Source organism: Cetorhinus maximus, chromosome 4 (genome assembly GCF_964194155.1).
Source record: "Cetorhinus maximus chromosome 4, sCetMax3.hap1.1, whole genome shotgun sequence".
In the NCBI taxonomy this organism is placed as follows: Eukaryota; Metazoa; Chordata; class Chondrichthyes; order Lamniformes; family Cetorhinidae; genus Cetorhinus; species Cetorhinus maximus.
The window spans coordinates 81017164-81039106 of NC_135882.1; the positions used below are offsets into that span (position 1 = coordinate 81017164).

Genomic DNA, 21943 nt, shown 5'->3' on the forward strand with positions numbered 1-21943 from the left:
GATAATGCAGTCACCAATATGAAAAGCAAATCTACCTAAAAGGTGTGGAAATTAGTTTTCTCACACTGGCATTCTCCAACCTAACATCTTTACTCCTTCAGTGCTCAGAGGGAGACCAAAATTGCGCTGACGTCATCAGATTACAATTGTGAATGATGGGTGGTGACGTCATCGGCGATTCCTGCGCAAGCGCGCGTTGTGAGAGACGTTAAACGTCATCAAATCCAGACAATGACGGTAACTATGACATCGGCTTCTCCTTAGTAACCGCGCAGCAGGCCTGACAGCTCATTCTAAACTGACAACTGCACCAGTCAGCTCGTTCAGGTTTCACAGCACCAGGGGGAAAACATTTGAAAGGCTACAGTACATAGATACTTAGCTAAGGGCATCATATCATGAATTGAAACTAGGCAAGAAAATTCATTTTAAATCATTTTAATCAGGTTAATCAAGTCACACGGTCAAGAAAACATAGTTCCTGTTGTCACTGACTTTCAAAATTACTACATCAAAAGCAAAAAAAACAAACGTGACATAACCACCTCTATTCCCAGCACACCTTTCGCTTGTCCAGCAGTTCGAGTCCTCCGCTCGATGGACTGTCTTCTGGTCGCTTCAATGCATTCAGGGAATTGTAGTTCAAAAGTTCCACATTCTATCCGCAATACCAACGACAATGCCTTCAACGGAAAACTACGATCCCCGACATGCAGCGCTCTCTCGGCGCATGCGTGTCTGCATTCTCTCCCTCCTCGCCGCTGTCTCCTGCCTTCAGTAAAGGAGACTTGTTTCGTTTCGTTTAATAACGGAAACTGTGAGTGGAAGGAGAAAGAGAAGGAAACTGAGTACTTCCGCGTTTCATCTTCCAGTAAAGAATATTAGTGACAGGAACAGCCTTTCTCCTTATCAACTGACCATGACACTGTGAGCATTAACGACTAAAGATATTAGACTGATTTTACTATAACCAGGAATAATCAATGAAACAATGTTGCAAGGATCTAAGAAGAAAGACAAACGTATTCTGTCGGGTACGTGTCCGGATCCCAAGTGCCAGGCTCGGCTGTTTTTCCCAGCCTATGGAGTCAGTATAGAATGCACCGAATGCGGCCAGCGCCATGAACAAAGAAACCTGCTCAATGTAGAGGAAGTCACCGACCCAGACGTGGTGCTGCACAACCTGCTAAGGAATGCTTTGCTGGGGGTCACGGCCCCCAAAAAGGGCACGGAAATGGTGAAAGTAATGGGACTGTCCAATTATCACTGTAAGCTGCTGTCTCCTATCCTGACCCGGTATGGCATGGATAAACAAACTGGGAAGGCCAAACTCTTGAGAGCAATGAACCAAGGGGAAATGTTTGATTGTGCCTTGTTGGGTGACAGAGCTTTCCTTATTGATCCAGAGCATATTGGGACTATGGGCTATGGGAAAGACCGCTCAGGGAGTCTGTTATACCTCCATGATACCCTTGAGGAGATCAAGAAAGCAAATAGTAATCAAGAATGTTTAATCCCTGTTCATGTTGATGGTGATGGCCATTGTTTAGTTCATGCTGTTTCCAGGGCTTTGGTGGGCAGAGAACTTTTCTGGCATGCTTTGCGTGAAAATCTCAAACAGCACTTTAAGCTAAACCTGGATCGCTACAAGGCGTTATTCCATGACTTCATTGATGCAGCAGAATGGGAGGATATCATTAATGAGTGTGATCCTTTGTTTGTACCTCCCGAAGGAGTACCTTTAGGTCTACGTAATATTCATATATTTGGTTTGGCCAATGTATTGCATCGTCCAATCATTTTACTGGATTCCCTGAGCGGAATGAGAAGTTGTGGTGATTATTCAGCTACGTTTCTCCCAGGATTAGTTCCTGAAGAAAAGTGTTGGGGAAAGGATGGACAGCTTAATAAACCTATTTGCATTGCATGGAGTAGTTCAGGGCGCAACCATTATATACCTTTGGTTGGAATAAAAAGGGGTCCTTTACCCAGGCTTCCTTTAAAACTGTTGCCTAAAGCTTGGGGTGTTCCTCAGGAGCTTATTAGGAAGTACATACAGTTTGAAGATGACAGCTGTACATTAGGAGGTGACCGAAGTTTGCAGGACAAGTACTTGCAGAGGCTAGTTGCTGCGATGGAAGAAATTTTCTTGAAGACGCATGATATCCACCCTTCTTTGGTAGCAGATGTTCATCAGTATATATACAGAAGGACAGGGGTGATTGGAATACAGCCTGAAGATGTTACTGAAGCTGCAAAAAAGGCTGTAATTGAAAATCGTTTGCAGAAATGTTTGATTTGTGGTGCTCTTTCCGAGCTTCATGTGCCTACAGAGTGGCTAGCTCCAGGAGGAAAGCTGTACAACTTAGCTACAAGCACTCATGGCCAACTGAAGCCAGACAAAAATTACAGCTTCCCTGTTAACCATCTGGTCTGCTCTTATGACCCTAAAGAAGATGTACTGGTGCCAGACTATAATTTGAGTCATTTAACATCTTGCAACTGGTGTCATGGTACTTCCATGCGCCATGTCAGAGGGGACGGTTCTGTTGTGTACTTAGATGGAGATCGAACTAATGCCAGATCTGCTGGAGGTAAATGTGGCTGTGGCTACAAGCATTACTGGGAAGGAAAGGAATATGATAACTTGCCTGAAGCATTTCCAATAACTTTGGAATGGAATGGAAGGGTGGTTCGAGAAACTGTTTATTGGTTTCAATATGAAAGTGAAGTGGCTCTAAACAGCAATGTTTATGATGTTGCAATGAAGCTTGTTACCAAGCATTTTCCTGGTGAATTTGGAAGTGAAATCTTGATTCAGAAGGTTGTTAACACAATATTACATCATACAGCCAAAAAGAATCCTGATGAATATACTCCAGTCACTGTTGAAGGGGCACATAGTCGTCGAGTTGGTGACTTTCAAGATGAGCCAGTATCAGAGCCACATTTACCTACCAAAATTATTTTAATGGGTCAGAAATCAAAGACTGTGCATAAAGAAGAACTGAACATGAGTAAAACTGAACGAGGTATCCAGCAGAATATTACTGACCATGCAGCTATTGTGCAAAAGCGGAAAACTGACAAATTACGCCAGGATCAAAAGGTACCAGGCCAACCATCTTCTCCTGGAATTGTTAAAGATGGATCATCATCTGCTCCAGCCACTCCCATTAAATCCCCTTATTCTGCATCGCCTACCAAGGAAAAAAAGATTAGAGTAACCACTAGTGATGGGAGACAGGCAACACTGACCCTCCAAGCATCTGTAACATTTTCAGAATTTCAAGAAAGCATAGCTAAAGAATTTAACCTTCCTCCACATTTGCAATGCATACGGCATGGCTTTCCTCCGAAGGAACTGCATCCACCTAAAGTGGGATGGGAGAACGAGGTTTTGCCCCTGCAACATGGTGATCGTGTTTCTGTGGAGATTCTGAAGGACAGCAAGGAACCCATTCCTGCTGCTTCAACATCTGCAGCTCATTCCTGGAAAACCGAAGAACCTGAAGCATCTGGTAGAGCTTCTGTTAAGGATATGCAAGACCATATTGATCTTGAAATGTCTTCCCTCTGTCTTCTAGCAACCTTAATGGGTGAGAAGTTACATTGTCTTATTTTTGTTCAATTCAGTTAATTTATCTAGGGATATTATTGTGATACCATGCCACAACTGTTAGCTATTAAAAGGAAAAGAACATCTAGAGGTGGAAATCTGAAGTAAAATGTTAAAAATATACCTTTGTTTAATCAACATCTGAAAGTGAAAGATAACAGAAGATTAACATTTTGTGTTTGACTTGTTATTGGTTCTTTGCTTCACAATACCAATATTTTGAAATGGGTACTGGTGTATCTACAATACACGTTAATTTTAAGAGTTGAAATAGAGTGTGCTGCAAGGCTTCAACACTGTATGTATGTGTGTTTGTGAGTGAGGCCATATCTTCAGGTTGAGTTTTGATGTTGTAAGCAGCTAGAGAGCAATGATGTAACCGGTACCATGATGTTTTGAAGCTGAAAATTGATTTCTAATATATTCACATATAATCGACTATTAAAGTAAACAAATTTAGTGACTTTTGCCACCAAACATTGTCATTAACGTGCTTTATAAATTCTATAGAGCTGTATAATGTTGGTGGAGTTTTGAAGAGCCTGTTCTAACACTCATTAGATTTTATATGCTGCATTTGTAAGCTGAAGCCTTGAACCTGTACAATTTTTGTGTAGGCCATGATTCAAAGTCCAAACTCCAGTTTTATTGCAATGTAAATAAATCTAGGCGTATTATTAGGGCCCTGGGCTTATAGTGACTGAACAGGTATTATTACATTAGATTCTGGAATATTTACCCAGGTTTTGTGATTCTATAATTCTGTCCATTTTCTGTGAAAATTGAAATAAATAGTCTGGCACATTATAATGTTTTTAGCCTTGTATTTTTACCCACTATTTTCTTCTCCCAATGTCAGTTTTTTTTTGCATTCATTTCTCTGTCCATCAAGGTGGTTTCATCCTATTACAGAAACGGTAGTTTCCCAAGTATGTGTTAATATTAGTGGGCTGTTTAAGCATGCTGACCATCACAATTCAATCAATTCTTGCGTCTCACCTTTTCTTTATTTGAGCGGTTTCAGCAGGTTTCTGCATAGTGGTCAGGAGTAGAAATGCTATCTAAAATTTTACCCCTATTTGGGTAGAAGGTAGAATAGGAAGGTAGAGGGGGAACCCAGATGTGCATTTCTACACACCTCAGCTGACATTGGCTAATTTAGTGCCAGCCAAGCATTAGGCTTGGTACCATGTTGGAGAAGAATTTGGAGTGGGATGGGGATGATCCCGTTGTCATGGTCCATGTAGGAACTAATGACATAGATAGAACTAGGAATGATCATCTGCTGAGAGAGTTTGTGGAGTTAGGGTCCAAATTGAAAAGCAGAACGTCAAAGGTGAGAATCTCTGAATTGTTACTCGAGCCATGTGCTAGTCGATATTGGGATAAACAGATTGGAAGTTAAATGTTTGGCTGATGGCATGGTGTGGGAGGCAGAAATGTAGTATTGTCAGCCACTGGCATCAGTACTGAGAAAAAAGGGAGCTGTCCCATTGGGATTGGGCTCCACATTAACTGGACTGGGACCAGTGTCCTGGTGAATCAAATAACTAGGGCAGTAGACAGAGCTTTAAACAAATGAAGTGGGGGGGCGGGTGGGGAGTCAGTGTGAGGATTCAGAAAAGGGAAAGTTTAAAAGCAGCAAGGGAAATGTCAAGGCTCGAGAGAGGAGAAGCCCTTTGAATAAAAATAAGCAGAGTGGGTCATGTCTTCCTTTTTCCTTAACCAAGGGTTCCTCCCCGCACTGCGGTTGACAGGGCCCTCAACCGTGTCCGACCCATCTCCCGTACCTTTGTCCTCACCTCTTCCCCTTTGTCCCAGAACCATGATAGAGTCCCTGTTGTCCTCACTTTTCACCTCACCACCCTCCGCATTCAAAGAATTATCCTCTGCCGTTTCTGTCAACTCCAGCATGATGCCACCACCAAACACATCCTCCCTCACCCCTCTGTCAGCATTCTGTAGGGACCATTCCCTCCGTGACACCCTGGTCCACTCCTCCATCACCCCCAGCTCCTCGCCCCCTTCCCACGTCACCTCTGCAATTGCAGAAGGTGCAACACCTGCCCCTTTACCTCCTCTCTCCTCACCATCCAAGGCCCCAAGCACTCCATTCAGGTAAAGTAGCGCTTCACTTGCACCTCCTTCAATTTGGTCTACAGCATTCGCTGCTCCAAATGCCGTCCCCTCTACACTGGGGAGACTAAACGCAGACCGGGTGACCGCTTTGCAGAACACCTTCGCTCAGTTCGCAAGCATGATCTAGACTTTCCTGTTGCTTCCCATTTCAACACACCATCTTGCTCTCATGCCCGCGTGTTCATCCTTGGCCTGCTGCAATGTTCCAGTGAAGCCCAATGCAACCTGGAGGAACAGCATCTCTTCTTCCAATTAGGCATCTTACAACCTTCCAGATTTAACATTGAGTTCAACAGCTTCAGAGTGTGAACTCTCTCCTCCATCTTCACCCCTTTTTTAATCCTATTTTTTCTTTTTATTTATTTATTTTAAAACCTTTATTTGTCCTTTTTCCTGAACTCCACCCCCACCACAGGGCCATCTGACACTTTGTTCTATGTTGTGCTTTCACAGAGTGCTGACCCTTGTTCTGCTATGAACACATTCTGCTATCTTACCTTTACGCCATTCTCAGCATCTTCTTTAGTCTTTAACACTACCATTAACACTCCCTTTGTCTTACATCCATGACATCTTTGTCAATTTCTCCTTAGCTCCCATCTATCCCTGACCTTACATTTTGCTCTACCTGCTCCACCCCCTCCACCCCACGGTATAAAATCCATCACATTTCTACTTCTCTTTAACTCTGAAGAAGAGTCATACGGACTTGAAACGTTAACTCTGTTTCTCTCCCCACAGATGCTGTCAGACCTGCTGAGTTTTTCCAGCATTTTCTGTTTTTATTTCAGAGTGGATCAGGATGGGATAATGAGAGTCCCAAAGATAATAGGGCAATAGTGATCACAATCATTCCAGGGAAAATTCAAAAAAAGTCAAAGCTAAAGGCATTTGAATATTTGAATGTGTGTAACTTTTGCAACAGATTAGATGAATTAATAGTACAGATAGAAATGAATAGGTTTGAATTAATAGCAGTTACAGAGACATGGTTGGAAATGACCAAGATTGAGAACTAAATATTCCAGAATGGTTAACTTTAAGAAGAGACAGGCAGTTTGGAAAAGGAGGATAGCCCTGAAAATAAAGGATGGGATAAAGACTGTAGAGAGAAGGGTTCTTAACTCAGAAAATCAATAAGAATCAACTTGGGTACAGCTAAGAAACAGCAAGGGGCAGAAAACATTGGTGGGAGTCATTTATAGGTCTCCGACAATAGTTGTAGTGTACAGCAAAGTATAAATCAGGGAATTAGAGGTGCCTGTTGCAGGAAAAATAGAATAAATGTTTAACTTTAATCTTCATATAGACTGGGTAACCAGTAATAGTGTGGAGGACGCATTCATGGAATGTATGTAAGATAGTTTTCCAAATCAGTTTGTCAAGGAGCTAACTAGAGAATAGGTTATTTTGGATCTAGTATTCTGCAATGCCAAAGGGTTAATTAATAAACTTGTAGTAAAGGGGTCTCTAGGGATGAGTGACCATGATATGATAGAATTTTATATTGAGTTTGAAAATTATTTCATTTGAATCTGAAATTAGGGTCTTTGATCTATACAAAGCAAACTATATAGTTATGAGAGGCGAGTTGACTAAGGTAGATTGAGAAACTACATTAAAAATATTACAGTCAACAAGCTTTTAAAGATTTAATACATAATATGCAGCCAATATACATTTCTTTAAGGCACAGAGAAAGTGGTCCAGCTGTGGCTAACAAGAGTTAAAGATAGTATTTGATTTAAGGAAGAGGCTCTTAATGTTACCAAAAAGAGTAATAAAGCTGAAAATTGAGAGAATTTTAGAATTCAGCAAAGGAGCACCAAGAAATTGATGAGGAAAAAGAATGTGAGAATAAACTAATAATTCAAGTATATTCGACATTTAGGCAGGACAGACAAAAAGGAAAAAGAGGTGGTGGTGTGCTGATGATAAGGGGTGGGAGCAATGCGTTAGTAAGGGAGGATCTCAGATCGAAGGAACAAAATGTGGAATCTGTTTGGGTGGAGCTACGAAACAGCAAGGGATAGCAAACATTGGTAGGAGTTGTATATAGGCCACCAAACAGTAGTGGTAATGTGGGGCATGGTATTAATCAGGAGTTAGAGAAGCATGTAGCATGGGTAATATAGTATTTATGGGTGACTTCTATCTGCATATAGACTGGGTAAACTTAATGAGCACTAATGCTGTGGAGGATGTTTCTGGACTGTGTTAGGGATGGCTTTCTAGAGCAGTATGTTGAGCAATCAACTAGAGAACAGGCAATTTTAGATCTCATATTATGTAATGAGAAAGGGATAATTAATAATCCTGTTGTTAAAAAAACCTTTAGGGATGATCGACTATAATATGATAGAATTTTACATTATGTTTGAAAGTGAGGTAGTTCAATCTGAAGCCAGGGTGTTGAATTTGAACAAAGGAAATAATGAAGGTATGAGGGGCAAGTTGGATGAGGTGGATTGGGAAAACATGTTAAAAGATATGAAGGTATATGGGCAATGGATAGTCTTCAAAGAATTATATAGTTTACAGCAACTGTACATTCCTTCAAAGCACAAAAACCCCAAAAGAAAAGTCAGTCAACCATGACCAACAAAGGAAGTTGGTCTTGTATAAGATTAAAAGAAAAGTCCTATAAAGTTGCCAGAAATAATAGTAAACCTTAGGGCCGTGAGGATTTTAGAATATGCAAAGGAAGACCATGAAACTGATAGAGAGATAATAGAATATGAATGTAAACTAGCAAAAAACATAAAAATGGACTGTAAAAGTTTCTATAGGTATGTAACAAGGAAACATTTGGCTAAATATGGGTCCATTACAGGCAGAGCCAGGAGAATTTACAATGGGGAACGGAGAAATGGCAGAGAAGCTAAATGATTGCTTTGTGCCTGTCTTCACTGAGGAAGATACAAGAAATCTCCCAGAATTAGAGATCGAAGGGACTAAGGCGAATGGAGAATTGAAGGAAATTAATATGAGTAAGAATGTTGTATTGAAGAAATTAAAGTGACTGAAGGTTGATAAGTCCCCAGGACCTGATACTCTACATTCCTGAGTGTCGAAAGGGGTAGCTATGGATATGGTGGATGAACTGGTGATCATCTTCCAAAATTCTGTAAGTTCTGGAATGGTTCCTGCAGATTGGAAGGAAGCAAATGTCACCCCACTATTTAAGAAGGGAGGGAAAGAGGTAACAGGGAACTACAGACCTGTTCGCCTGACAGTAGTAGGAAAAATGCTAGAATCTATTCTGGAGGATGTGATAAATGGACACTTGGATAATAATGATCTGATTGGGCATAATCAACATGGATTTATGAATAGGAAGTCATGTTTGACAAACTTGTTGGAGCTTTTTGAGGATGTTACTAACAGAATGGATAAAGGGGCGTCGGTGGACCTAGTGTGCTTGGCTTTTCAGAACTCTTGAGAAAGTCTCCCACAGGAGGTTGGTTAGCAAAATTGAAGCATATGAGATAGGAGGTAATATACAGGCATGGATTAAGGATTGGTTAACAGGCAGAAAACAGAGAGTAGGACTAAAAGGGTCATTCTCACATTGGCAGGCTGTGACTAGAGGGGTACCGCAAGAATCAGTACTTGGGCACCAGCTGTTCACAATATATATCATTGATTTGGATGCAGGGACCAAATGTAACATTTCCAAGTTCGTGGATGACACAAAGCTAGGTAGGAATGTGTTTTGTAGGAAGATGCAAAGCGGCTTCAAGGGGATTTGGACAGGCTTAGTGAGTGGGCAAGAATATGGCAGATGGAATATAATGTGGAAAAATGTAAAAGTTATCCACTTTGGTAGAAGGAACAGATGTGCAGGGTATTTCTTAAATGGTAAGAGATTAGAAAGTATAGATGTACAAAGGGACCTGAGTGTCCTCGTCAATAAGTCACTGAAATCTAACATGCAGGTGCAGCAAGCAATTAGGTAGGCTAATGCTATGTTAGCCTTTATTGCAAGAGGATTTGAGTACAGGAGTAGTGAAGTCTTGCTTCAATTGTATAGAACTCTGGTTAGACTGCACCTGGAGTACTGTGTGCACTTTTGGTCCCCTTAACTTATGAAGGATACTGTTGCCTAGAGGGAGTGCAATGAAGGTTCATCAAACTTGTTCCTGGGATGTGGGACTGTCCTATAAAGAGAGATTAGGGAAACTTGGCCTGTATTCTCGAGAGTTTCAAAGAATGAGAGGCGATCTCATTGAAACCTACAAAATACTTAAAGGGATAGACAGGGTAGATGCAGGTAAGATGTTTCCCATGGCTGGGGAGTCTAGAACCAGGGCACACAATTTCAAAATAAGGGGGAAGTAACTTAGAACAAAGAACAAAGAAAAGTACAGCACAGGAACAGGCCCTTCGGCCCTCCAAGCCTGCGCCGATCATATTGCCTGTCAAACTAAAACATTTTGCACTTCCGGGGTCCGTATCCCTCTATTCCCATCCTATTCATATATTTGTCAAGCTGCCTCTTAAACACCACTATTGTACTTGCTTCCACCACCTCCTCTGGCAGCGAATTCCAGACTACCCTCTGTGTAAAAAAACTTGCCCCGCACATCTCCTCTGAAGTTTTCTCCTCTCACCTTAAATCTATGTCTCCTAGTAATTGGCTCTTCCACCCTGGGAAATAGCTTCTGACTATCTACTCTGTCCATGCTACTCATAATTTTGTAAACTTCTATCAATTTGCCCTTCAATCTTCGTCGCTCTAGTGAGAACAATCCGAGTTTCTCCAGCCTCTCCTCATAGCTAATAACCTCCAGACCAGGCAGCATCCTGGTAAACCTCCTCTGCACCCTCTCCAACGCCTCCATATCCTTCTGGTAATGTGTCGACCAGAATTGCACGCAATATTCCAAGTGTGGCCTAACCAAGGTTCTATACAGCTACACCATGACTTCCCAGCTTTTATACTCAATACCCCTGCCGATGAAGGCAAGCATGCCATATGCCTTCCTGACTACCTTATCCACCTGCGTTGCCACTTTCAGTGACCTGTGGACCTGTACACCCAGATCCCTCTGCCCGTCGATGCACTTAAGGGTTCTGCCATTTACTGTATAATTCCTACCTGCATTAGACCTTCCAAAATACATTACCTTGCATTTGTCCGGATTAAACTCCATCTGCCATTTCTCCGCCCAAGTCTCCAATCAATCTATATCCCGTTGTATCCTTTGACAATCCTCTTCACTATCTGCAACTCCTCCAACCTTCGTGTCGTCTGCAAAATTACTAATTAGCCCAGTTACATTTTCCTCCAAATCATTTACGTATACTACAAACAGCAAAGGTCCCAGCACTGATCCCTGCGGAACACCACTAGTCACAGCTCTCCATTCAGAAAAGCACCCTTCCACTGCCTCTGTCTTCTATGACCAAGCCAATTCTGTATCCATCTTGCCAGCTCACCTCTGATCCCGTGCGACCTTACCTTCTGTACCAGTCTGCCATGAGGGACCTTGTCAAAGGCCTTACTGAAATCCTTGTAGATAACATCCACTGCCCTTCCATCGTCGATCATCTTTGTCATTTCCTCGAAAAACTCGATCAAGTTAGTGAGATACAACCTCCCCTTCACAAAACCATGCTGCCTCTCACTAATATGCCCATTTGCTTCCAAATGGTAGTAAATCCTGTCACGAAGAATCTTCTCCAATATTTTCCCTACCACTGACGTAAGGCTCACTGGCCTGTAATTTCCTGGATTATCCCTGCTACCCTTCTTAAACAATGGAACGACATTGGCCATTCTCCAGTCCTCTGGGACCTCACCTGTAGCCAGTGAGGATACAAAGATTTCTGTCAAGGCCCCAGCAATCTCCTCCCTTGCCTCCCTCAGTACTCTGGGGTAGATCCCATCTAGCCCTGGGGACTTATCCACCTTAGTATTCTTCAAGACGCCTAACACCTCCTCTTTTTTGATCTCAACATGATCCAGGCTATCTACACACTCTTCCCTAGACAAATCGATCGCTAAGTTCTTCTCTTTGGTGAATACTGATGAGAAGTACTTATTTAGTATCTCTCCCATTTCTTCTGGCTCCACACACACATTCCCACCTCTGTCCCTGAGTGGGCCTACCCTTTCCCTGGCTACCCTCTTTCTTTTTACATATGTATAAAAGGCCTTGGGATTTTCCTTAATCCTGGTTGCCAATGACTTTTCATGACCCCTTTTACCCCTCCTGACTCCTTGCTTAAGTTTCTTCCTACTTTCTTTATATTCTCCACGGGCTTCATCTGTTCCCAGCCTTCTAGCCCTTATGAATGCTTCCCTTTTCTTTTTGACTAATCTCACAATATCCTTCGTTACCCAAGGTTCTTGAAACTTGCCATACTTATCCTTCATCCTAGCAGGAATATGCTGGTCCTGAATTCTTATCAACTGACGTTTGAAAGCCCCCCACGTGTCAGTTATTGATTTGCCCTCGAACATCCGCCTCCAGTCTAGATTCCTCAGTTCCTGCCTAATATTGTTATAATTAGCCTTCCCCCAATTAAGCACCTTAACCCGAGGACTCCTGTTATCCTTATCCACCAGTACCTTGAAACTTACTGAATTATGGTCACTTTTCCCGAATTGCTCTCCTACTGAAACTTCGACCACCTGACCGGGTTCATTCCCTAATACCAGGTCCAGTATTGCCCCTTCCCTAGTTGTACTATCTACATATTGTCTCAGGAAGCCCTCCTGGATGCACCTTACAAATTCTGCACCATCCAAACCCCTAGCACTAAGTGATTCCCAGTCAATATAGGGAAAGTTAAAATCACCCCCCACAACAACCCTATTGCTTTTAAATCTTTCCAAAATCTGCCTACATAACTGTTCCTCAATCTCCCGCCAGCAATTGGGAGGCCTATAGTAAACCCCAACATTGTGACTGCACCCTTCCTATTCCGGAGCTCTACCCATTGCCTCTACCATTGCCTCGCTGCATGAGCCCTCAGAGGTGTCTTCCTGCCGTACAGCTGTGATATTCTCCTTAACCAGCAGTGCAACTCCCCCACCTCTTCTACATCCCTCTCTATCCTGCCTGAAACATCTAAATCCTGGAACGTTTATCTGCCAATCCTGTCCATCCTTCAACCAAGTCTCTGTAATAGCAATAACATCATAGTCCCAAGTACTAATCCAAACTCTAAGCTCATCTGCCTTGCCTGTTATACTTCTCACATTGAAACAAGTGCATTTCAGACCCCCAGTCCCACTGTGTTCAGTAATTTCTCCCTGCCTGCTCTTCCTCTTAGTCCTACTGGCCATATTCACTAGTTCTCAGTCATTTATTTCACCTGCTGACCTATTGCTCTGGTTCCCACCCCCCTGCCATACTAGTTTAAACCCTCTCGAGTGACACTAGCAAACCTCGCAGCCAGGATATTGGTGCCCCTCCAGTTTAGATACAACCCGTCCTTCTTGTACAGGTCCCATCTGCCCCGGAAGAGATCCCAACGATCCAGATATCGGAAACCCTCCCTTAGGACTGAGATCAGGAGAATTTTTTTTACTCAGAGGGTTGTGAATCTTGAATTTTCAACCCCATGGTGCTGTGGAAGCTCAGTCATTGAGTATGGGTAAAGCAGAAATTGACATCTCTAAATACCATTGACATAAAGGGATATGGGGATAGTGTGAGGAAAAGGCATTGAAGTGGTGATCAGCCATAGTCATATTGAATGGCAGAGCAGGCTCGATGGGCTGAATGGCCTGCTCCTGTTCTTGTGCTCCTATGAAAGGGAACTTGTGTTTGATAAATCTGTTATTTTTTAATGGATGTAACAAGTAAAATGGATAAGGGGGAACTGGTGAATATAGTATATTTTGATTTTCAAAAAACATTTCATAAGGTGCCACACAAGGTTATTACTCAAAATTAGGACCCACAAAATTGGCCATAATATAAAAGGCATGGATTGAGGATTTGTTAATGGACAGAAAAAAGAGTCAGAATAAACAGGACTTTTTCGGGTTGGCAGTCTGTAATAGTGGGGCACCACAATAATCAGTACTCGGGACTGAATGTACCATGTTTGCTCTGGGAAAGTAAGTGGTAAAGAGGATGCAAAGAGGGTGCAGAGATACATAGACAGGTTGAGTGAATGGACAAGGACATGACAGGTGGAATACAATGGGGTGAGTTTGAAGTTACCCAGTTTGCTAGGAAAAACAGAAAATTTAGTAAATGGTAAGAGACTAGGAGGTGTTATGTTCTGAAAGACCTGGTGTCCTTGTACACATATCATAGAAGGTTAGCACACAGGTACGGCAAACAATTAGGAAATCACTGGAAAAGGATTGGAGTACAAGAATAAAGAAGTCTTACTACAATTATATAGGATCTTGGTGAGAGCACACCTGGACTAAGTACAGTTTGTATCTCCATATCTAAGGAAGGATATACTTGTCTTAGAGGGAGTGCAGCTAATGTTCACTAGACTGATTCCTAGGATGAGAATATTGTTCTGTGGGGAGAAATTGTGTAGATTTGGCCTTCATTCTCCAGAATTTAGAGGGATGAGAGATAATCCAATTCAAGCATTTAAAATTCTTAGAGCTTGACAGGGTAGATGCTGGGAGGCTTATCCCCTGCCAAGGAAGTCTAGAACTAGGGTCTCAGTATGAGAGTAAGGGGTTGACTATTTAGAACAGATAAGAAATTTCTTCACTGAAAGGGCTGTGACTCTTTGAAATTCTTTATTCGGGAGAGCCGTGGCTGCTCATTCATGTTGTTCTATTCCAGAAAGCCAGTTTGTGAAGGATAGAGCTGGAGCCAATCTTTATGCACTTTTATATTAATTTACGGAGTTCGCCTTACATGCATACATCTCCTAACCCAACTACCACAGTTTCAGCTTGTGTTGATTTATACCTCTTTTGGTCCAACCAGAAGGTTGCCAGTAAAGAGAAACTAAGTGTGCTTTTGAAAGGGGCAGCACTGATATACTCAAACAAAAACTAAGATTTTAAAAGGAAACAACCACTGGGTGACGATGCACCCCAGGCCCTGGTGCCCGCAAGTTGCGGAAAGCCGCAAGCATACTGGTGGATACGATGTGCTTCCCCTCCAGGGACACCTGGGTGTGGATGTGGCTATGTAAGAGAGACAGGCAGAAAGGCCAGGTAACTGCCCACCCACCCCCACCCCCCAGCCTGACGGCCCACTGCCTGGACTTGCTGATGGACACATTGGCCAAGCCTAGGAGCAGTCCCACAAGGTGGTCCCCCTATCTGCCCACTTCCCTCTGCACCAGATGGCAAAAGGTCTGGGGCATGGAACTGAAATGCAGCCAGAAATTGCACAGCAGTTCCCTCAGATAATGAAAGAGGGATTGCAATCTTATACTTCTTACATAGATGTGAAACACAGGCTCCTCCAGGCCGCAGAAATTATAGGCTGCCTGGGAGTCCATGAATTGACAATCTATTGTGTGGGACCGCCATCGCAACACCCTCCATGCCAAATCCCTGGTGGACAAAGGAAGGACTACCATATAGACAGTCTCCGACCAGGGACGCCCACCACCTCCATTTAGCAGGGTGGAATGCCATGGTGAGTCTGGGTGACAGACAAAGGGTGAGGAAATGGAGGGTGTGGAAGAGCAGTCAGAAACCCATTCAGACAGAGTGGAATGAAGTGGAGGAGATATCAGAGAGATAGCTCAGGTTGAAAGGGCAAGGCAGCCAAGGGAGCACCGGAGTGCTTTACATGCCTGAGCCATTCAACACCTTGAATGCAGTCGGGGCTGAGCGGCATTTTTTTAAAGATTCTTAATGGTTTTGACTGTGATCCGTCATCCAGCTCCTCCAGCAACATCTAGCCCACTCCTCTGCCCATCAAATACTTTCCTGACTCTGGTCACCTTGGCAGACATATGAACCTCTCTTCTGCTAGCCATATGAACCATTCCTGATGGAGATGCGAATTCCTAAGCAGCAGCTCCTGGTAGATAGCCGCCACTATTGCTGGGGGGAGAGTTCCTGCAGTTAGCATACTGCACACTTCCCTTCCTTCAGGCACAAGAAATTGAGAAATCCATGCTGTACTTCCATGCTGCCTTTGCCGTTGAGGCTGGCTATAGTTGTCATTATGACAAGAGAGTAGCTCAATCACAACTTAAAAGCTGCAGCTGTAGTGGGGAGAAGCAGAGCCACTCCTGATTCTCCATTCCTTTGGCCGGTGGAGCTCAAATAGGCTCACATCCTTGCTTGTGCCTGTGGTTTTTACAGCAAAGCAGATGGACCTAATGAGCATCTGTTGAGGGCCAACTGGACCTTGTCACTGCAACCCAAGCTATTAGTTAGGAATTCCCAAAGTTCCACAAGGGGAATGAAGGGAGACTCAATAGGAGGCACGAGGGTGTCCACCACCTCGCTGGCAATTGACTCCAAAGCATCCCTGGTACCCTTGACTGAACCACTGTTCTCCTTTGGGTCATTATCATTAGCGACCAACCTGCCAATCGCACATGTGCAGCGGCCCTAGCTCTGAGAACATCCCACCCGGGGTCAGTGGCAGAGGGATCGTTGCTGGGCTGCTGCTGGGATTCTAGTCAAAAAGGTGGCAGCGGTTCAGGGCTCTGCGTTGCCTCAGGTACCAGGCTGTATGGCAACATAGGGAAAAGCTCCATCCCCAGCACCAGTACCTTCGACACCAAAGTCAGAGAAACGTGTGGGGCCTTTTTATTCAAATTCTTGACCAGATTGAGCAGGTCCTGGAGGATTTCAGCATGTGACCACACGAGCTCAACACCTGACCTCACCTGCCTGAACCTCCAGGATGTTCAACCTGACCACGAGTGACTGGATTATATTAGGTGGATCCTCTGCCCCTCCTGCATGCAGGGTTACTTTCCCATCCCTGGGAGGTACAGGGTGAAAAAAGAATCTGCCTCACCTTTCTGAGGCATGGATGCAGTCGCTGACATTGCATGGTGGTTATGGGGGGTGTGGCAGGATCTGCAAGGGGCACAGACTCCTCTTCAGCAGAGGAATGTCCCTTGTCCGAGTCTCCCCTGCTTCCAAGGAGTGGATGGGAGAAAGGGGGAGCTTTGTTTGTCGAGGCCTCTGGCTCCGCACCCTCCCTCACTTGATCATGGGCACAGAGTCAAACCTGGGATCACTCATAGGCACAGGATACTTGCGGACTGGTTGGCACTATCTGGGGGCTGGCTTCAAGGTGTCAGATTTCACACTGTGCCTTCTTTCCATCCAATCGTTTCTTCCCACCCCATAAGTGGCTGCGATGAAATTGGACTACATGCCCGAGCATTTGGACAAGGAATGGAAATGGGGAGAGGAACGGTGCATCAGCCTCAGTTGCCTAGGTTGCTTTGGTGATCCGGGAGGCAGGGCAGTTTTTCAAAACGTGCCCATCACTTTACAGATGTGGCACTACACACCGTCTGGCATCCAGCCCCATGATGCTATATGGAGAATGCAGACTCTGTGTCCTCCTCCCTCACCATCTCAACAAAGACTTGGCTGAAGCCAAGCAGGATCGGTGCTATTCTTGACCTCGCCCACCCAGTTGGAGGATGAGATCAACCAAAACTGGCAGTGGGAAGTTGTGGACACTACTGTTGACTAAACAAACACGTGTGCAGGAAGTGTCACCAGCTGCAGAAACCTGAGCTCTGGGTTTCAGAGCTCAAGCGGCAGTTGGAGTCACTGTGGTGCATCTGCAAGGCCGAGAGCTACGTGGATAGCATGTTCAGAGAGGTGGTAACACTCCAGCTTAGGAGTTTGGAGGTAAAAAGGGAATGGATGACCACCGGGCAGTCCAAGAAAACCAGGCAGGTAGTGCAAGAGTCTCCTGTGGCTTTTGCTTGCTAATTAGTTTTCCATTTTGGATACCGGTGAGGGTGTTGGTTCCTTGGAGGAGTGTAGTCATAGCCAAGTTCGTGGCACTGTGCGCAGCTCAGCTGTACAGGAGGGGAGGAAGAAGAAAGGGAGAGCAGTAGTGATAGGGGATTTGTTAATTAGGGGAACAGACAAGTGTTTCTGTGGTCTCCAGGACGGTATGTTGCCTCCCTGGTGCCAGGGACAAGGATGTCATGGAGCAGCTGCAGGACATTCTACTGGGGGAGGGTGAACAGAGGTCATGGTCCACATTGGTACGTGGCAATAGGTAAAAAAGAGATGAGGTCCTGAAAGCAGATCTTAAAGAGCTAGGAAGGAGATTGAAAAGCAGGACCTCTAAAGCAGTAATTGCAGGGTTACTCCCAGTCGCACATGCCAATGAGCATAGAAGTAGGAGAATTGAGCGATTGAACACGTGGCTGGAAAGCTGGTATAGGAGGAAGGGCATCAGATTTCTGAGGCATTGGGACCACTTCAGGGGAAGGCGGGATATGTACAAGCTGGACAGTCTACACTTGAATCACAGAATTGTTATGGTGTAGAAGGAGGTCATTCGGCCCAACGTATCTGCACTAGCTCTCTGAGCATTTTAACTTAGTGCCAATCTCCTGCCTTTTCCCCGTAACCCTGCATATTGTCTTTATTTAAATAATCACCCAATGCCCTCTTGAATGCCCCAACTGAACCTGCCTCCACCACATTTCCGGGCAGTGCATTCCAAACCCTAACTACTCGCTGTGTGAAGAAGTTTTGCTTACCTCACATTTTCTTCTTTTGCAAAACACTTTAAATCTGTGCCCTCTGGTTCTCGATCTTTTTACAAGAGGAACAGTAACAGCAGGAACAGATCCCTCATGATTTTGAACATCTCTATCAAGTCTCCTCTTAGCCTTCTCTTCTCCAAGGAAAACAGTCCCAACTTCTCCAGTCTTTCCTCATAACTGAAGTGTCTCATCCCGGGAACCATTCTCATAAACCCCTTCTGCACTCTCTCCAATGCATTCACATCCTTCCTATAGTGTGGTGCCCAGAACTGTACACAATACAGCTGAGGTCTAACCAGTGTCTTATATAAGTTCATCATAACCTCCCTGCTCTTGCACTCTATGCCCCTATTAATGAAGCCTAGAATACTGTATGCTTTAGAAACAGCTCTCTCTTCCTATCCTGCCACCTTTAATGACTTATGTACATAAACACCCAGGTTTCTCTGCACCTACACACCAGGAAGTTAGTAGCACTGAGGAGTTGTCTTGAAAATAAACCAGCTTTAACCAAAAGACCAGCCTGGATTAATTCTTCCACCATGACCTCTTATTGTGAGCAACAAGCCATGCCTCTTGCCTCTATGTGTAAATCCCCGTTTTGGTCCCTAGTCAACCTACTCCTCCTTTTACCACCCTTTTACTATTGATTTGCTTATAGGGTACTTTGGGATTTCCTTTTATGTTAGATGCCAGTCTTTTTTCATAATTCCTCTTTGCTTCTTGTATTTGCTTTTTCACATCCCTTCTGAACCTCTGTATTCAGCTTGGTTCTCAATTGTATTTGCTACCTGACACCTGTCATAAGCGCACTTTTTCTTCTTTAACTTAATTTCTATCTCCTTTGTCATCCAGGGTGCTCTAGATTTGTTTGTCCTCCCCTTCCCTTTTGAGGGAACATACCTTGACTGTGCCCAAACCATTTCCTCTTTAAAGGTAGCCCATTGTCCAGCTACTGTTTTTCCCACCACACTTTGATTCTAGGAACAGAACCGGAACAAATAACCTCATGGGGAGGTTTGCTAGTGCTGTTGAGGAGGGTTTAAACTAGATTAGCAGGGGGGTGGGAACCTGAGGGCAGATTCAGAAAAGGCAAATTCGGAGCAGGGAACGAGCGACAGAAAATTAGCGAGTGACTCTGAAAGACTGAAGAAGCAAAGTTAAAAAGTGTCCAGCACAGGAATTTGGCAGTGTTAAAAGGTATATTTGTAAATGCAAGGAATATAGCAAATAAAGCCGATGAGCTGAAGGCGCAGATAGACACATGGCAACATGATATCATTACTGTAACGGAAACTTGGCTTAAAGAGGGGAATAGGTGGCAGCTTAACATCCCTGGATATAGGGTTTTCAGACAAGATAGAGAGAGGGATAAAAAAGGTGGGGGTGTAGCATTATTGGATAAGGAATCAATTACAGCTGTGAGGAGGGATGATATACTATATGAACCATCAAATAAGGCCATATGGGTTGAGTTCAGAAATAAAAAGGAAGCTACCACACTGCTAGGAGTGTACTATAGACCCCCAAATAGTGAGAGGGAGATAGAAGGGCAAATATGTAGGTAAATTTCTGATTGCAAAAACAATAGGACGATAATAGTTGAGGCTTAACTATCCTAATATCAACTGGAATACGAACAGTGTGAAAGCACAGAGGGCACAAAATTCTTGAACTGCATTCAAGAGAACTTTTTTAGTCAGCACATAACTTGCCCAATGAGAGGGGGCGTAATTCTAGATTTAATCTTAGGAAATGAAGCTGGGCAAGTGGATGACATAGCATTGGGTGACCATTTTGGAGATAGCGAACATAATAGTTAGATTTAGCATCAAAAGGAAAATTACAGAAAACAGAACAGGAGTACAAGTTCTAAATTGAGAGAAGATAAATTTTACAAAGCTGAGAAGTGATCTGGCGAAAGTGAACTGGATACAGCTACTTGAAGGAAAATCAGTGACAAATCAGTGGAAGGCATTGAAAAGCAAGATTCTACGGGCACAGTGTAGACCCGTCATCTCAAAGAAAAAGGGTGATACTGCCAAATCTAGAGTGCCCTGGTTATCCAGAGGCATATAGGGTAAGATAAAGCAGAAAAAGAAAGCTTGACAGTCACAAAAAACTTAATACTGTAGGAAGCCTAGAGGAATATAGAAAGTACAGGGGTGAAGTAACAAAGGAAATTAGGAAAGCAAGGAGACAATATGAAGAAATATTGCAGGTTAAATGAAGGAGAACCTAAAGATGTTTTATCAGTACATTACGAGCAAGAGGATAACTAAGGAAAGGGTAGGGCCTATCAGAGATGTGCATGGTAACTTATGCATGGATACAGAAGGTGTGGGCAGGGTTCCTAATGAGTACATGGTCTCTCTCTTCACAAAGGAGAGGGATAATGCAGACATTCTAGTAAAAAAGGAGGATTGTGAAATATTAGATACAACAATTATAATAAGAGAGGAGGTACTGGAGGGACTGTCATTCTTGAAGGTGGATAAATCACCAGAGCCGGATGGATTATATCCCAGGCTGTTGAAGGAAGCCAGGGAGAAAATAGTGGATGCTCTGAGGGTTGTTTTCTAATCTTCAGCAGATACAGGTGAGGTACCAGAGGATTGGAGGACTGCGGACATTGTACCATTATTTAAAAAGATTGCGAGGGATAGGCCAAAAAATTAGAGGCTGGTCTGTCTGACTTGGGTGGTGGGAAAATTATTAGAATCAATTCTGAGAGACAGGATAAACTATCACTTAGAAAGGAACAAATTAATCAAAGATGGTCAGCGTGGTTTTGTTAGGGAAGGTCTTTTCTTACTGATTTAATCAAGTCTTTTGAGGAAGTACATATATATATATATATATGTGTGTGTGTACTGGTCAGCAAAGTAAAAGCCCATGGGATACAGGGGAATGTGATAAGTTAGATCCAAAATTGGCTCAGCAGCAGGAAACAAAGGGTAATGGTCGATGGATGTTTTTGCGAATGGAAAGCAGTTTCCAGTGGTGTTCCACAGGGCTCAGTGTTGGGTCCCTTGCAGTTTGTTTCATATACTAATGATTTGGACTTAAATATGGGAGGCATGATTGGGAAATTTGCTGATGACACAAAAATCGACCGTGTAGTTGATAGTGAAGAGGATAGCTGTCGACTCCAGAATGATATCAATGGTTTGGTTGAGTGGGCGGAAAAGTGGCAAATAGAATTCAATCCAGAGAAAAGTAAAGTAATGCATTTGGGGAGGGCAAACAAAGTCAGAGAATACGTAATAAATGGGAGGATATTGAGAGGGGTAGAGGAAGAAAGAGACCTTGGCGTGTATGCCCACAGGACCCTAAGGTAACAGGGCAGGTGGACAAAGTGGTAAAGAAAGCATATGGAATGCTTTCCTTTATTGGACGAGGTATAGAATACAAAAGCAGGAGTGTAATGATGGAACCGTATAAAATGATAGGTCACAGTTGGAATTTTGTATACAGTTCTGGTCGCTACATTACAAGAAGGACATAATTGCTCTGGAGAGAGCACAG

At 43.6% G+C, this 21943-nt stretch overlaps 1 protein-coding gene and 1 long non-coding RNA gene across 2 annotated transcripts in view; one reads left to right on the forward strand and one right to left on the reverse strand.

The window, feature by feature from the left end:
* Nucleotides 1-422: 422 nt before the first annotated feature.
* On the reverse strand, nucleotides 423-1148 carry LOC144679716 (uncharacterized). The gene is made up of 2 exons (XR_013576408.1): nucleotides 1023-1148; nucleotides 423-815 (listed from the first exon to the last, which is right to left on the reverse strand). It is a non-coding gene; the product is annotated as an uncharacterized LOC144679716 (long non-coding RNA).
* vcpip1 (valosin containing protein (p97)/p47 complex interacting protein 1) overlaps nucleotides 816-21943 on the forward strand; it is a 49664-nt gene continuing 28536 nt past the window's right edge. The window contains exon 1 of the mRNA XM_078540397.1: nucleotides 816-3599. Coding sequence (XP_078396523.1) covers nucleotides 992-3599 — 2608 coding nt within the window. The 5' untranslated portion in view covers nucleotides 816-991. The remainder of the gene's footprint in view (nucleotides 3600-21943) is intronic.